General features: G+C 44.8%; 3 protein-coding genes across 11 annotated transcripts; all 3 read left to right on the top strand.

Annotated features, from left to right (window-relative positions):
* Positions 1 to 1,171: 1,171 nt before the first annotated feature.
* Positions 1,172 to 8,606, top strand: LOC106747980 (kelch-like ECH-associated protein 1). 8 transcript variants are annotated; one of them, XM_014626074.1, is made up of 8 exons: positions 1,554 to 1,742; positions 2,803 to 3,982; positions 4,481 to 4,800; positions 4,944 to 5,108; positions 5,433 to 6,100; positions 6,190 to 6,459; positions 7,029 to 7,327; positions 7,933 to 8,120. In XM_014626074.1, the coding sequence occupies exons 3-8, from the start codon at positions 4,492 to 4,494 to the stop codon at positions 8,118 to 8,120; spliced, it is 1,899 nt and encodes a 632-aa protein (XP_014481560.1). In that variant the 5' UTR covers positions 1,554 to 1,742; positions 2,803 to 3,982; positions 4,481 to 4,491. The 8 variants fall into 8 exon arrangements, with proteins under 8 accessions (XP_014481565.1, XP_014481560.1, XP_014481562.1 ...); XM_014626079.1 differs by lacking the exons at positions 1,554 to 1,742; positions 2,803 to 3,982 and adding an exon at positions 1,172 to 1,454; XM_014626076.1 differs by having other exon boundaries at positions 1,554 to 3,665.
* Positions 8,607 to 9,058: 452 nt separating this feature from the next.
* On the top strand, positions 9,059 to 12,313 carry LOC106747957. The gene is made up of 6 exons (XM_014626014.1): positions 9,059 to 9,116; positions 9,216 to 9,411; positions 9,528 to 9,779; positions 10,541 to 10,783; positions 10,863 to 11,027; positions 12,072 to 12,313. Exons 1-6 carry the CDS (start codon positions 9,059 to 9,061, stop codon positions 12,208 to 12,210), a joined length of 1,053 nt encoding a protein of 350 aa, XP_014481500.1. The 3' UTR covers positions 12,211 to 12,313.
* A 134-nt stretch (positions 12,314 to 12,447) lies between these two features.
* On the top strand, positions 12,448 to 16,343 carry LOC106747982 (glucoside xylosyltransferase 1). Of its 2 annotated transcripts, XR_001374708.1 has the most exons (3): positions 12,448 to 13,398; positions 13,512 to 14,294; positions 16,020 to 16,343. XR_001374708.1 is itself a non-coding variant. In XM_014626082.1 (2 exons), the coding sequence occupies exons 1-2, from the start codon at positions 12,949 to 12,951 to the stop codon at positions 14,166 to 14,168; spliced, it is 1,107 nt and encodes a 368-aa protein (XP_014481568.1). In that variant the 5' UTR covers positions 12,448 to 12,948; the 3' UTR covers positions 14,169 to 15,526. The 2 variants fall into 2 exon arrangements, 1 of the variants encoding a protein (XP_014481568.1); XM_014626082.1 differs by lacking the exon at positions 16,020 to 16,343 and having other exon boundaries at positions 13,512 to 15,526.
* The last annotated feature ends 470 nt before the right edge of the window (positions 16,344 to 16,813 follow it).

Below are 16,813 nucleotides of genomic sequence, written 5' to 3'. Positions count from 1 at the left end.
TCCATATTAATAAGAAATAAATATATTATCTCAAAAGAGCGGAATTCTCTGCCATCCTCTTTTCTCTGAAGGTAATGACCAGATTGTAGCGAAGCTCTCCTGCAAAGCGAGTTGCACACTTTGAGAAAATATCATCAGTTTGTATCGATCAAATCAAGTTACATTAACAAGCGGTCTTAAAGCACGGACAAATGAAAACTAAAAAAGTATAAAGTTTATTTAAATATTGATGTGCTATTTATATGAAACTTTCGTTTTTATTTGAATTCGCCAACATTTAATCGATTTAATAGTTTAGATCGAAGTATTTTATCAACAAATGTTATTGCTGCGTTACATCGTGAAAAATATCGCAGGTTATACAATGATGTCCCAAAGATATATCTCGAATTTGGATTTGTCTAGTTTTGGGCAAATATTTGGAAATTTTGTTCCGACAAAACCGTTGCGTTATTTTGACCTTTATATAATTTTTTATTTTACTTCAGACATATATATGACGTAGTGTGTACGTCAATCTCTTCGACCTCGTCTAAATTTCATTAATTCGATTTACCCGATTCGCGATCGCCTCTCTAATTTCTCCGCCACGGCTAACGCGCTGAAAATAATGCCGGCATTGTAACACTCGATTACAAGTCTGACCTTCCTCCTTGCGCGATCACTTCCGGAGCGTAGGGGGAGAGGAGAGGCCGCTGGGTTTGTTGACATCGCCATGTTGTTCGCCGGCGAATATTTAAATTTAAATCACGCGTATTCACGCGCCGCTGTTCGTACTCGCTCGCATATCGCGCGCATATATTGTGTGATAATACGCCGCGTGCGTGTGGGAGTGTTTGATAATCGAACCGGCCATCTTGGATTATAACGCGCGCGCGGAAACGGCGGGAAATTACGGCGCGATAATTCCGGCGGATGATCGCGCGCGAAGTGTGAGGTCTTTTGTAAATCAGTTAACTCATCCTCGGCGCGTGGAAGCCGGCCGACGACGCTGTGCCGAGCTCTTAACTGTGTATATATATATATATATATATCGCGCGGCCTCTTATCGCGCCATAGCGCTGTTCCGTTGGCAAAAATTATTTATGCGCATGTAAATCGCGATAATCGTTCGCGTGTTCCTCCACGCCTTTGACGTCACGACACAAGATGACTCGTGACTCTGCAAGCGATTTGAAATAGTTCAAACGTTTCGACGAGTTCGCCCCGACGAGTCTGCAAGACTCGTCGTTGCACACACGTGCCATCGCTGGGCCCCTCAACGTGCACCGAGTGTTGTGTTTCAGTTCGAGAAAGTCGCGGTGCACGACGATGGTAATATGATACGCAGGATCATCGGGGATCGCTCGAGCCCGAAGTCACGAGAAGGAAAGGATCATCGTCGTTCCGTCGCCGGTCGGCCTCGTCATTCCTCGCGGATCACCGTCTCCGTCCTCGAACCGTCCGGCCGTCAAGTGAGTTCAGACGAATTCTCACGAATTTTCCACGCGAAACAGCTGACGCGGCCGGTGGACGCGTCCTCGAGCGCGCGGCGCGTGCGAGTACGCGTTCGGTCGCGATGCGAGCATGACGCGTGAGCGGGCCGCTGCGGAATGTGCAAGTCATCCGAGTCATCTACGGTCACGATTGCCGTTTCACGATCGGACCTCTCGTCGTCGAGGGAAACGGCGCGCGACCCGAGTCCTCTCCTCTGCGCTCTACGCAGCATCCGCACGCGCTCTTCTGCTTGATCTCACCTTACCGTACATCTCCTTTATTCCACGTATAAATCTTTCATGAGAAAGAGAAAAAACTGCGTCTCGAATACCCCGAGTCATTCGGACATTGTCGTCGATGCATGACACGACATATTGATAATGACTTAAAGATAAGGGGGAGGTGGAGAGGGAGAGAGAGACAGAACGTGTATACTTGTGTATATGTTTATTATTTGATTTAATATTGCTAAAGTATGTATAAGATTGAAGACGCGAGGTACAAGTGTAAAAGAATCGAGTTCACGTCCACCGTGTTATCAAAATCTCCGCATCGCCGAACTAATCAAGTTTCGAAAGTTTCTGTTCGGATACGTAGTAAAAAAAACATTTTGTACTTGTGTTAAAATCGGGCCCTTGTTAAAATTTTCGTGTTAAATTTTTCAACATACCTGCGCGTTAATTTAACATATTGCGTGTATTATTTTAACATTTTGCATTGTATCGTTATTCAATACGTGTGAGTGTTAAATTAACACATTTTCGCGCATACTTCAATGTCGATCAGTGTATTAATTTTGTGTTAATTTTGGACATAATACTTGTGTTGCTAATTCATTCAAATAAGTTATTGACAACCGTTGTAATGTCTGGATGGAAATACAAAGGAAATATGTTATTTGACTTAAAGATATTTATATTGTTTGAGGGACAATCCTATTTGTTGAATCAAACATTCATTTCCTTGCTCTAATCCAAACGACAAATTTCTTTCAATTAAAGAGACCAAGGAAGTTTGAAATTTCGAAAAAATCAATTTTCGGTTTTTTGCATATTCCGATACTGTGATCCCTTAGAAATATCTTCCCCGTTTGTCTTTTTGAAAAATTCGTCAAACTGAAGTCAAGAGAGCGTAAAAACGTGACAGGCGGCCGATCGAACGCAGGTAGTCGCGCGGCCGAACGGTCCGGACGTTATTCGAATTCTTCGAATTCTTTTCTCCCATTTGCGCTTTGCCCCTTGAATATAACAGAAGGGATGTATCGAGAGTTCGTCGCATTGCGATCGATTTTACTATATAAATACTATAAAAATGTCTTCGTCGAAGAGCGAAAAGAAGAATCCGCCGTATGTCCGTTCGAAGCAACCGCGAGAAAAACGCTTGCGCGACAACCTTGGAAGCGTACGAAAATTACGAGAAATCGGACGATAATCCGCTGTGCCATCCGCTGCGTCGAAGAGAAAATTGAGTTCAGATCGCGATACAAGTGCGCGTAAAAATCCGAACATTGCGTATGAAACGATGAACTCTGTGACTGTTTTTAATGCGCTAAGTGAGTACCGTTCGCGTGCAAGGTTTGCGAAGGAGATGTGAAATGCAGTCGGTTTTTCTCTGTGTGTACAGCAGTCTTCAGCGCGCACCGATGAAGTGTGCAAGACGGGTTGATCAGATTTGCTGGAGTTTTGAAATCAAAACATCACCCGGAGCGATCTCTCTCCCCCAGGCCGAGTTTCTTTCGCTCCACGTTCAATTACAACATATTCGACGGTGACTGACGTGCGGAGCAGCGCGGAACAGTTTTCGCGAAATCGGAAGCGACCGGCGAGAGTCGCAGCCTCACGGACTCGATCACCCGAAAGACGTTCTCCAAGACCTCCCCGAGACTCCGCTCGGGACCTCTCGCGGGACGTTCGCGCGCTCCCCGTCGACTCTGTCCCGTTTCCCATAAATCTTCACACGCGCTTCGTTCACATTTCTTACCGAGTCACGCTCACGTTGGATCGCCAGTCGGGCGCTATCGGTGCGCGCGGACAAAGGTGCACGTGTGTCGTGCGTAATCTACGGTAAATCGTGACGAAGCGATCTCGCTCGCTCGCTCACAGCGGCGGCCGTTGCGAGAAAGTCCCGCCCGTCGTTCGGACTGTGCGCGGCTGCTGCTCGCGCGCTGATCGTCGTTCGCCCGAGAACACGTGCGTATGTAAATCGTCTATCCATTCGCACGCACGCACATACATCAGTACGCGTCCCGCCTGTGCCTCCTGCCTGACTGAAGGCGCGCGCGCGTGCGACGACGCCAGCGTCCGGTGACGCCGCATCTATCGCGATCGCCGCAGCCGTCGCTGCCGAGGTGAAGGAGAGATGCCTGCGTCATCGGCGTGTATCTACCGTGAGATCGATCGCAACGACGAAACATGATCACGCCGTCGGCTCCTCGCTCCTCTGCCGTCTTCTCGTCGCGTGTCCAGTGATTTCTCAGCGCTAGATTGCCCGCGATCTGGCGAGCCGGGTAAGTGTCATGCGCGCGGCACGAGAGAGAGAGAGAGAGAGACGGATGACTTCTGCTCCACCGAGCACGACGACGAAGGAGTAGAAGAAGACGACGATGACAACGAGGTCGCGATTCTCACTGTTGGAAAAACCTCGTGGTCACGTGCGACGCGATCAGTGATACAACGCGTAACGCTGCGTCGCACGATTACGATGCCGTTATTGCGCGGCGCAACGCGCTACTGTGTCGCGCGCGCGCGACATGCTCGGCCACGGTAGATAGTTACATGTCATAACGCTGTGTTAGGCTCTCGGGGGTCTTTCCCGGAACGTTCCGTCCGCTGTGTGTTGTTCGCTCGGCTCAGTAGTTGGCGTGCGAATGTGCCTTGAGAGAGACGGGGGTAGAGATAGGTAGATTACAATCTGATGTGTGTGTGTGTGTGTGTGTGTGTGTTGTTTGTGACACAATGAACGGTGTGCGTGTGTAAATACGTGTCTCCGTTGTTGGCTTTTGCAGCTCTCATTTTAATGGATGGAGAGAAAGATTGCCGGCGGCAGAAAGGGGCTCAGGGCAGCTCCCACCAGGCTCACAGCAATGCGTCAAATTCGCTGTCCGTATCAGGGGAAGAAGCGGATTGGGAGGACGCGCTCAGCACGGAGAAGCACGGCGACCTCGGCGACATGACGTTCTGCATGGCCAACTATGTGAAGGAAGCCATGAAGATGATGTTCATGATGCGCACTCATCATATGCTGACTGATGTGATACTTGAAGTTGGTACCGAATTGTTCCACGCGCATAAAGTTATTTTAGCAGCTGCTAGTCCCTACTTTAAGGTGAGTTCAGGTTGAGACCATCTCGGTGAGTTGTATCAGCATGTTAAGCTGTTTTCTTTGGTTCGTTCGCAAAAGTAGATTCATGTCTCTGTGAGAATCAGGCGAGAGAGGGAGGCGACACTGAACGTTTCTCAAATTTCCAGGCGATGTTTACCGGAGGATTGAAGGAGTGCGAGATGACAAGAGTGAAGCTCCAAGGAGTCTGCCCAACCGCAATGGCTCGCTTGATGTACTTCATGTATACTGGAGAAATAAGAGTTACTGAGATTACCGTGTGTTCGCTGCTCTCAGCAGCCACCATGTTCCAAGTACGTTAAAGAATGATCAAGAATATCAAGGAATGTTAATGTTACTGGAAGAAAGGAATGTTGCCGAGTCACTATTTCAATAGACGTCGTGCTGTCATTTTCGACTACCCGAGTACGCAGGTCCTTCGGTAACTGAGCGTACGTCGAATTTCAAACATTACTGAAGATTTCTCGAACGATAACAGTTAATAATAACGTCTGAAATTATCCGTATACTCGCTTACCGAAAGCCTCAAGTAGCCGGGTAGTCCGGAATTGACCGGCACCAGTAGATACTGTACAGTCGAATGTGCGTAATATCAGAATACTTGCGTGATGACACAGGTTACCAATGTGATAGACGCGTGCTGCGTGTTCCTGGAGAGACAGCTGGACCCGACGAACGCGATCGGCATCGCGAACTTCGCCGAGCAGCATAGCTGCCAGGATCTGTACCACAAGGCGAACCAGTTCATCGTCCAGCACTTCAACCAGATATGCCAGGAGGAGGAGTTCCTGCAACTCTCGGCCATCCAGCTGGTGTCGCTCGTCAGGAAGGACGAGCTGAACGTGCAGGAGGAGCGGGAGGTGTACAACGCCGTGCTAAAGTGGGTCAAGTACAACGAGGAGGCGAGGCGGCCGAAGATGGAGCATATACTGCACGCGGTGCGCTGCCAGTACCTCACGCCGAACTTCCTGCGGGAGCAGATGAAGAACTGCGACGTGCTGAAGAAAGTACCGGCCTGCCGCGAGTATCTCGCGCAGATCTTCAAGGATCTGACGCTGCACAAGAAGCCGGTGGTGAAGGAGCGCACGCCCAACACGCCCCGGGTCATCTACATCGCCGGCGGTTTCCTCAAGCACTCGCTCGACGTGCTGGAAGGCTACAACGCCGACGACAAGTCTTGGACGCAGCACGCGAAGCTGATCGTGCCGAGGTCCGGCCTGGGCGGCGCCTTCCTCAAGGGCATGTTCTACGCGGTCGGTGGCAGGAACAATTCACCGGGAAGCAGGTGAGCACATTCCGTCCGAGTTGCCGATCGATCGCTTGTCATTCCACAGTGACGATACGAAGGTCCATTGCGAACGTCGAATTCTCAAGACGTTCGCGTGATGTTTTCAGGTACGACAGCGACTGGGTCGACAGGTACAACCCGGTGACGGACCAGTGGCGACCGTGCAGCCCGATGTCGGTGCCGAGGAACAGAGTAGGCGTCGCCGTAATGGACGGCCTGCTGTACGCCGTGGGCGGCAGCGCGGGCGCCGAATATCATAACAGCGTCGAATGCTACGACCCGGATCAGGATACGTGGACCAGCGTCAAGCCCATGCACATCAAGAGATTGGGCGTGGGAGTGGCGGTAGTGAACAGGTATGCTAGCGATCGCGCCGGTATTTCTCGAACGCTTTCGGCATATTAACTCAACTGCCGCTTCATTTAATATTCAAATTGTCTACCGGTTTCGCCGTCATTTTTTCCTCTTTTTTTTCTCTCTCCCGTCGTTGTATAACTCGAATACATTTTGCGCTTTTGATCTCACTCTTTCTTATCTGCTTTATGGGAGAAAGTAAATGTGGTAGGTTGCAACGACACGAACACACGTGAATTTTTTCTAAATGAATTCTTGTACTCTTGGGGCGGAAAATTCCACCGAAAATTGTCGGGTCTCGGAGTTCGTTTAACGCGGAGGGTTTATTCACCACGCACCATGAGCGTAGTTAAGATTTATCTTCGCAAATTTTATTATAGTTTGTTTATAATTAATTAATTAATTTAAGGATATCCGTGAATCATTGCACGCAAAACATTTACATCCTCTCAGATAATGAAAAATATTACATCGCTGCAACGAAGCCGCAATTAGATTCTCAGGGGCTCGTCCTATCTTTCCCAGTTAGATGTAAATTCGTTCAGTTGAACGTGAGAATCACTCTTGATAGATTGCTGTACGCGATCGGTGGCTTCGACGGAAAGGAGCGGCTCAGCTCGGTGGAGTGTTACCACCCCGAGAACGACGAATGGACGATGGTGTCTACTATGAAGTGCAGCCGTTCGGGCGCCGGGGTGGCTAGCTTAGGTCAATACATATACGTTATCGGCGGATACGACGGGAACTCGCAGTTGAACTCGGTGGAGAGATACGACACGGAACGCGACGTGTGGGAGTACGTGAGCAACGTCAGCATCGCCCGCAGCGCGCTCAGCGTCACCGTTCTCGATGGCAAACTATATGCGATGGGTGAGTACAGGTAGTCGCGTTCGCAATATTCCAACAGGACTTTACAATCGATGTCATGTATGTTATTATTATTTTCTAAACGGCGTGTTACACGATTCTCAGCCTTGCGCATTACGCAGGTTGAAAATCGCACAAGTAAGCCTAGTTATAACGGTAGAATTGTAATAATTCCAATTATTTATTTTGCATTTATTGCGACCTTTATGTGGCTTCCGCCTTCCGCGTATATTTTTGTCCATCGTTTTTACATTTTTTTACATCTTCACATTACATACCTTTTCTTCCCCTTTCCCTGTTTATCCTCACAACTTCCTGTTCCATCTCTGAACTTGTATGATACTTTGAATCGATCCTATTAATAAAGTAAAATATTTCGAAAAGTATTCACCTTCCGATGATCTTATCCTAGGACTTTTATATGCAGAATGAACAGAGGAATCGATTTGTATTAAAAAAAAAACTATATAATTTTATTAAAAAAAAAAATGAAGTTGATCTTGAAATGACTTTGAATTATTAACTATGCATCAAGGTTAAGATAAAAAGTTTTCGTCTACACATGATTCGGCGGATACATTGTAAAGAAAGTCTTCCTCTGTCTTCAGGTGGATACGACGGTGCGACGTTCTTGAATATAGTGGAAATTTACGACCCCGTCAAGGACCAGTGGATCCAAGGTGTTCCTATGACTTCGGGGAGGTCCGGTCACGCCAGTGCGGTGTCGTACTACCAGTGTCCCATGCATTGCGATCACTTGGACCACAACATCACGTTGGAGAGACCGCCGTCGTGATACTGGAACGGGCGGTTCTTCTTCTTGAACAACGCTCGCGAGTAAACAACGGCCGAGTCAGTCCTCCGTGTCGCTATGGAAGTGTACACAAAGTGGAGAAATAGGACCGTGACGATGACGGAAGATACGATACAGAGATCGGGACGATTTCGTGAGAGGGCGATCGACGTTTGTGCGGAGAACTCGACTGAGAATTGTATTTATATAGTGTAATGTACCGAACGGCACACGAAGTGTGTCGTCGAATCGGACCAAGTCTGAAAGTTACGAAACCGGCTGGCGAAAGACATTCTTGAGAGGGAAAACGTCAACTTCTCTCGTTTCTCTTATTTTACCGCGACGGCTCGACTTGCTGAAGGATCAAAATTCGCCTTGTCCACTAGGATAGATCAGACTGTAATACGTTTTTATAGCCTCGATCATGGACGACTCTGTAATTAATATAATTGTACATATGTCGCATGTAAGAAAGTTATTTTCAAAGAATCCCCGGAGTGTGTTAGCCTCCTGTTTTGCTCCTCACGGTTAACGCGTCGACTGTGCGCGCGACTCTGTGCCGTATGTTACAATTCACTTTTCCCGGCACGTCCTCGTTGAGAGGAATGACTCGGTGATATTTGTTATCGAAATTGTAGCCTCGGAAATTCGACGGATGTTAAAACACGCGTATTAACATACATGTCGATTCATGCACGTTAATGGCATTACTTGAACTTATCTAAATACCAAAGTTATTTACCTCGTTATCGAGTGTTACGTAAAACGATGTTTACATGTTTAAAATGGAGATTCCGAAGCGCAGATAAACGCAGATAAATTCCTATCGCTTCGAAACGATCGGTCTTTTGTAAGATATACGCGTGCACAAATCTATTCTGCAAGAGCTCGCACGCGCGATCTCCCCCCCTCCCTGCCCCCTCCTGACGGAAATTCGCAAGATGACGTCGCACACGGGATGCAAGAAGTATGTCACGTGTCCTCTGTGTAAAGGCGAAGGTAGGAACGCGCGATTGACGTCAAAATCTCTCGGGTGCGCGTCCGTGTGTGTGTTTTGTGATAAAAAGTATCTCGAAAAAAAAAAATAACATCAAAAAGGCAAGTCTACCACACGTACCGAAGAAGGAACGACCTTGTTGTCCGCTCAACATGAGGCTGCAGGTTTGGGGCAAGTTACGAAAACACCGATCGCCGAAGCAGCGCATTCCGCAGCCTCGGGAGATTTGCGTTTGTCCGCGTTATCCGATAGGTACGATGTATTAGACTTTTTAACGGGCACTAACGTATGCTCAAGGTATGCCGTTTAGCTCTGTGATACTCTCCGATGACTTACATAAGTGCAATATGAATATACAAGCTGCTGTTCATAATTTATTTATGCTTTTGTGCCAATTCAATGGCATGATTCAGCAAATATCCGAGAGACGTTAATCTTCCCGCGACTAGTCATGGGGATTACGTAGCCGTGCTGGGGGACGATTACACAGCGACGCCTGAGGAATTTGCGAATCCGCAGGAAACGCTGAAGCTAGCACTGCAAAATTTAAAGCAGGACCAGTGGCAGAGCAACGTGCCTGCTCTGATCAAGCTGATACACGTCTCAAGGATTCAACCGGAATTGCTGGACTCCAACATGCCTCGCATATACAGAACCTTGTGCAGGTCACTTCTTCAAGACTCCTGTTACCTCAACAGTACACCATTCGTGTTCATTTAAGTCTGTTTTTTTTATAGCTGAGTTAGCAATATTTTGTTTGTATCATGACTAGTATAAATACGTTAAGTTACGTTCTCACATAACAAATATTTCGTCAATACAGGAAGGTTCTGACAAAAGTTACATTATCTGTCACGTGGTTATAGTTGAGGTCAATATGGACGAAAAAGTCCAACATTTTGCAAACAACCAGGCAAAATTTCGAGTTATTAATCATTGAAAATGGCGGTGTACAGAGACTTCTTTAATCAATAACTGAAAAATTCGCATGTTTATGGTTGTTTGCAAAATGACAGAGAACTTTTTCATTCACATCGACTTAAACTACAAGTATATGACGGATAATACGACTTTTGTCGGACACTCTGTATAAAAGAAGATCATTTAATGCCGTGAAAATTCCGGCAATATTGCGGCGATATTCTGATGGCCTAACTAAATGTTGCTGTTTATTTTGCCCGAAAGAGAAATTAATCTGGAATTATTAGTAGTAACAAATAATAATCTGGGAGAATGCACTTTTAGCCTATAGAGTGAGACAAGTATATAACCGAGCGCTGAAAGGAAAAGGTTCGACGTTCCAATGCAGCATCACTTCAGCTGTGAAGAACAGATTTTTTGTTTGATGTGTCGCCGTCGGAACTTTTCCACTTGTGCTCTTTCCTTATTATTTGTTGATTGTCATTGTGCGCGCGATGAATTGTAGTTTGCTGAAGAACACAAGGCCGCACGTAGTCAGGACTGTCTGCCAGGTGGCAATGGAGTTATATAAAACGGTTCAGTGTACGCAGAGGCCCGAGTTTGACGAACTCGCGTCTGCATTACTCTTGAAGAGCACGCACACGAACAAGGGAATTCGAAGCGACGCTCAACGCGCCTTGGACTCCATGATAACCCACTTATCCCCCGCGACGTGTATTCGGATATTGGCCAGCGAGCACGGTGCTAGGTGAACAGACGGATTCTCTCAATTAATTACTCCGAATCGCAAGTGTTACACGATTCTTAACATGACCCTTCATCCGTAGCCACAAAAATCCATTGATCAGAGCGGCCGTAAGTCGATTGCTCTATAATATTATCAATATCATCGGAGTAGAGTGTTTATTGTCGAGTGCAAGTATGAAAGATACTCGCCGAAAGATCTTCACGATGTGCTCGAAATTCCTTCTTGACGGTAACAATGAAACGAGGTACCTAATCGAATTAAAGATACTATTGTAAATATACTATTTGGCTCGATGAGAGTTCGTAAGGATTTTTACGAAAAATTCCAAACCGATATCTTTATGGTCAAGCATAATTTAATATTTTTACTTTATTGTAATTAGGTTTTCTTTATGATCACTATCGAAAGGAATAGTCAATATACGTTGTTCATTAAAGTTATGCCTTGCTATAAAAATATTGGCTTGGAATTTTTCGTAAAAATCTTTATGAACTTATCGGACAACTTTGCGGGAAAAAAATTTCTCATATAATTATATATAGAATGATTAAATATGGATGAATTGCCGTCGATATCAGCGTTAACTGATAGACATCGCGGGAAGGTTGCTTGGTCGAACTTTCCCATCATATGACCCTGAAAAGAGTTGATCACATCATGCATTCTTTGTGTGATCCTAACCCGCGATGTCCATTGGGCAAAATGCTGGTCAACATTTAACCGTTCTAACTTCTGAACTGAAGATCCGAATTGGGCGTTATCGTAATGTTTCGAAAAGGTGTCAGTTATTAAAATTTGTGGAAAAAAGTGGGGATACGAGTTTTTTAAGTTCATCTTGACAGGTCATTCCAAGATCATTTCAAGGTCGCAGAACATTGCCATCTAATTTTTTGAGCACGAATTTCGTCTCAAACATTTTCTCATAAAAACAACTATTTCGGAGATAATTGGTCGTTTTCCTTGAAACTACACTATATAATTATATATAATTGTACATACTTATATACATGGAACATTTTTTTCCAGGCTAATATTTTATCCATGAAAGTTTCTTGTCATTGTACTTAACAATCGTTAAGGACTAGTTATTTCCCGATAAAAATATCTGTCTGATATATATGTCTCTACGGTACAATTTGTAAAAGTTTGGACGATACATTTCAAGATATTTTTGATAATCTAATTTATATAACGTTCTGTGAAATCCGGAAACTATACAGGAAAGATTTTCTCACTTGATAACAGCGTAGAAATGCAATGAGTCGCTAACTATATGCACATTCTGCAGGAATAACGCGAAGAAGACGCTGAAGGCGATGATGGGTCATCAGGACTTCGACACTTTATTTTACCAGGACGTGGACTGGAAGATCGTCAGCAGCATAGAGAAGCAATTAGTTTTTTTAAAGTATAGCCAAACCGTATAATACCACTATATAGTGTGTTGATATCGCACACCAGCGTAATAACGATGCTAATCATTCATTTCGTGTAATGATCTCGGCAATAAATTATATCGTGAACCCTCCTATAAAATTAATTCTACTCGACGAACGATTATTGCCAATGATTAATCGTTATCGAACGAAACGCGAATTTAGCAACACCTCAGTCACACAATCACGCTTGGCTTTCGTCCACATTTTATTCGGCGTGATTACGTAGTGATGTTTCCATCTGTTCATCGGTGTACCCTCGAGTTCCGTCTTTCCTTGTTTACGACGCGATGCTTTGAATTGCGTGCCAAAATACGGCGCTCGTCTAACCTGACCCTGCTCCAACTGCGGCCTGAAGGTCTGTTCTTTTGCGCTGAACCACCGTACACTGTGTTGAACTTAAAAAAGGACAGATATACAGTGGAGACTCGATGGGAGAAAGAGGAGAGGAGAACTGACACAAGCTGGTGTAGCCAGTTGTCAGCGAAGAAGAACAGACTCAAGGATAATACAACCTGAGCAGCCCAACCTAACTCGAGAGATCCGAGACGCAGCATCGGGAGGTGGCAACGCGAGAGAGAGAGAGAGAGAGGTTCATCGCGTTCCGCGACGGCGGATCATCATCGTCGGCGAGGCGAGCCGGGTGTCAAAATGCCGTCGGGTGTCTGGTGTCGATGCGCAGCGTCGACGTCGCGATTCGGACGCGAGGCCTGAGAAAAGCGCGACGCGATGCGATACGTTTACAAGTTGTTCCTGCTGTGCCTTATCCTGGCCGCGCTCATCATACTGCTCAATGTGACCAGCAATTTTCCCAGCAAGTTGTACGACCAGCAGCAGGCAGCCGGCAAGGAGCGCCTGGTGCTGCTTCACAGGAAGACCCCGGCGATTGCGGCGACGAGCGAGGTGACGATATGCGTGGTGGTGTGCGGGGACAGGCTGCACGAGGCCCTGACTATGCTCAAGTCGGCCTTGGTCTTCGCCAACAGGCCGCTGCAGCTGGTGATACTGGCGGAGAACAATCTGATACCAGCCTTCAGCGAGAAGCTGTCAGAATGGAAGCTCATATCGAACAAGACCTTCGACTTCGTCGTGCGACCCATCACCTTCCCCGAAGGCAGCGACGTGGCCATGTGGAAGAAGCTGTTCAAACCTTGCGCGGCCCAACGACTGTTCCTGCCGGTGAGTCAGGCTGCAATGTCGCTCTCCTCTCCTCAATCTTTCTTTCTTTGATTAAACTAAGGAAGAGTCGTTTAGCATATATTATTCCACTATATAATATTTGCATTTTTCAGACCGTGCTGAATGACACGGACGCGGTGCTCTATGTGGACACGGACACTCTGTTTCTGGCGCCGCCTGAGAAGATCTGGGACGAGTTCAAGAAGATGAACTCCAGCCAGCTGGCGGCTCTCAGTCCTGAGCACGAGGATCCCAACACCGGCTGGTACAACAGATTCGCCAAGCATCCGTATTACGGCAAACTGGGCGTCAATTCCGGCGTGATGCTGATGAATCTGACGAGGATGAGGGAGTTCCGATGGACGGACTATGTGATCCCCATTCATAAGGAATACCGGCTGAAGATCACCTGGGGCGATCAGGATATCATTAACATAATATTCCACTATCACCCGGAAAAGCTGTACGTTTACTCGTGCCGGTACAATTATAGGCCGGACCACTGCATGTACATGTCAGTGTGCAGCGAAGCGGAGAAAGACGGTGCCCTGGTGTTGCACGGCTCGCGCGGTACATTCCATTCGCAGAAGCAGCCACCGTTCAAGGCCGTGTACAGGGCCATGCAGGAGTACCAGCTCAACACCGACCCGTACGACGAGCTGCTGGTGCCGATGAGGAATTACCTGGCGATGGAGGACAAGTCCAACTGCGGCCGCGTCTGGAAGGTGTTCATCATTCAGCCGGAGCTGCACTTGGGCCACAACTTCTGAAGGACCGCTCGGTGTTCGACAGCCCGAACGAGACCACTTTTCCACACGTTCGTTTTGATAATGTCTTCGTCGATATATACATATAGATGTCGTGTGCAGATATCGAAGCAGTAACGAGAATAGGATGTAAGTATTTGTACGTAATCGTTTTTAGTCGTGACGTAATCGCCATCCCGTGCGTCCTCCCCTCTGTCCCTCGGAATTTTCTCGAGAGAGTTTTTAGAATCTAAAAATATTTAACTGCGTAAAGCGGTGTCCACAATGATTTAAAGGGCGTGAGATTTGAACTTTAAGCCTTAAGTCGAAAGAAATTGACCGATCACAGTCGATTGCGAGAGGAATGATCGATTGTGATCGGTCAATTTCTTGTCCGCAACCTTGTTTTCAATGGACGTTAAACTTAATGGCTTAAAACCTAATGATAAAAGCAAGGTTGTAGACAAGATCTTACGACTTAAGACTTGAAGCCCAAGTCTTACGCCTTAAATTTGCTCATTGTGCACGCCGCTTAAATATTTATGTGTATACTTATGTATGTATTTTAAATCGGAGCGCGAGATTCTCGTAAGCGATTGTCGAATCCAAGAATGTAATCCGTGTTGACTGCATGTGAATTCCGTATTATAGACTGAAACTTTTCTATGGTGCATTTGAGTTTTTTTGTTGACAAGTGCGCTATGTTGTTACTGTTTGTACAAGAAGCGATGCAGCGAATATGTTGTTATACATTTTTATCCGAATTTCGAGACAATACTTAGCTTGTGGCTTCCCACCAAGGGAAAGCGTCGGTTAGAGTCTATCTGTGGCATCACAAACGAAATATCAAAGATATCTCAGGACCACATTTTAGTCATGATTAATAATTTAATAACGAAGAATAACAATATCTGATAGTCGAGAGGGAAGATCGTCATGTTCGTTATAAACAATATCGCATTGTCCATTTGTCTGATGACAGATAGGCTCCAATCTCTAACTAAAAGACACGCGACGTTACTTTGAAACTGATGTACGTTCAGTTTCGCAAATCTCGCCAAATAAGGCGACAGCTTTTTTTTTTACTTTTATCCGCGAAAAATATTTAACTGGACTTGCAGCGTTTTCAAAGTAAACGTTCCATCTTCCGACGAGACAGTTAATTATAAGTAAAATTAATTACAAATATTATTGTAGTGTTATATACAAATAATTGAATTTCGGCTGAAGTGTTCAAATCTTTCACACGTGTTCAAATATTTCACATGATATTTTTTACGATCAATATGCGCGATTTGTGTCGTTTCACTGTCCAATTGTTGGAGAAACCATTTGTGATACTTTTCTTATAAAACATTATACAAGGCTTATGATAATAAAGATAATATTAATATTATAAATATGAAGTCTCAAATATAAGAGAGAGTATCTGAATATTTAAATAAATGTTTAAATGAATATCTATTATAATGTCTTAATGATACGAGGGAGAGTCAAAAAATTCGCGGAATGGAGAAGGGGATTGAAATAATAACCGGTTTTTTTTCCTTTTCAATATATTTTTCCTTAACTCTCAATTATCAGATCTTTTAGTTAATTTATCAAAATATGTTTTTGAACTATTTCGATAGCATTACTTTTAATTTCCAATAACGCTTCTGATTGGTTGTCGCGACAAGCGTTGCGTCTGCTCGCGATGGATTTTGTTACTAATGTAGAACGACCTTTAGGAAACCAACCAATCATGATCCGTGCAGAAAAAAGATGTTTACTATATAAGACATATGATTGATTAATTTCTTTCTGCATATGCATTTATACGACTATACAAGTTTGTTTGGATAGGCCTTAAAACTGTTTCACTTTTTTTTGCAGTGGCCTTTGTCAGACCAACAATTTGTGGTTAAAATAATGGCTTTAAGAAATGATCAGGCTCGTTATTTCCACCAGTGACATTGAACATTAGTTCAAAAATCTCCGCTACGAGGCGCCGCTTTCCTTGATGCAGGCAGGTATTCATAAGGCGATGTTCATAACCGGATTTTGTATTTATAAGGCCGTTTTAAGTTCAACTCCAGGTATTTCATGTGTGCCATTAATGAAATGAGCCTTACAACATCTAAAAAGAACTTAAGACAGATTGTCGTTGATTCGATGAGTCATTTTTCACTGGGTATATTAAGTGAAATGAGAAAGTGACGACCGTTTAATTTTGAATCTTACTTTTTAATTGAGTTCTTATGTTAAAAATAATCTGTGTCAAAAATCTGATAAATGCATTTTAAATAAAAAACTTCAAATTTTCTATTCATTTTTCAACGAACATCGTATATTGATTGATTTACTCTTTACAAGCGATTAAAGAGACGCTTTTTGCTTCAACTCTGTGAAAAAATCACACCGTGAGTTACCTATAAAAATTAATAGAAAGATCCTGCTGTCAAATACTTTCAAATGGTATAAAGATCGTTTGCGTACCATTTTTTACTTACGTGACTCTACAAAATCGATACAAAATTGTGACATTTGACAGATCCTAACTTATTTTCGTGTAGCATTGTAAAATATAAATGCGCTTTATATTCGTAAATATATCTGAAAACTAGAGACTTTCAATTTCAAAATAAATTTCAAATTTTATTATTATTTTTAGGAATATTACCAGTCCA

Source organism: Dinoponera quadriceps, unplaced genomic scaffold, assembly GCF_001313825.1.
Source record: "Dinoponera quadriceps isolate SergipeBrazil2010 unplaced genomic scaffold, ASM131382v1 scaffold2167, whole genome shotgun sequence".
Classification (NCBI taxonomy): Eukaryota; Metazoa; Arthropoda; class Insecta; order Hymenoptera; family Formicidae; genus Dinoponera; species Dinoponera quadriceps.
Note: the sequence above shows the minus strand (reverse complement) of the source record. Positions and strands in the feature narration are given on the sequence as shown.

Coding starts and splice junctions, on each gene's coding strand:
- LOC106747980 (XM_014626080.1), top strand. CDS start 4,492: ATGGATGGAGAGAAAGATTGCCGGCGGCAGAAAGGGGCTCAGGGCAGC. Junction 6,101..6,189: donor AACAATTCACCGGGAAGCAG/GTGAGCACATTC, acceptor CGAATTCTCAAG/ACGTTCGCGTGATGTTTTCA. Junction 6,460..7,028: donor GGAGTGGCGGTAGTGAACAG/GTATGCTAGCGA, acceptor CACTCTTGATAG/ATTGCTGTACGCGATCGGTG.
- LOC106747957 (XM_014626014.1), top strand. CDS start 9,059: ATGACGTCGCACACGGGATGCAAGAAGTATGTCACGTGTCCTCTGTGT. Junction 9,412..9,527: donor GGCACTAACGTATGCTCAAG/GTATGCCGTTTA, acceptor GGCATGATTCAG/CAAATATCCGAGAGACGTTA. Junction 10,784..10,862: donor GCCAGCGAGCACGGTGCTAG/GTGAACAGACGG, acceptor CTTCATCCGTAG/CCACAAAAATCCATTGATCA.
- LOC106747982 (XM_014626082.1), top strand. CDS start 12,949: ATGCGATACGTTTACAAGTTGTTCCTGCTGTGCCTTATCCTGGCCGCG. Junction 13,399..13,511: donor CCCAACGACTGTTCCTGCCG/GTGAGTCAGGCT, acceptor TGCATTTTTCAG/ACCGTGCTGAATGACACGGA.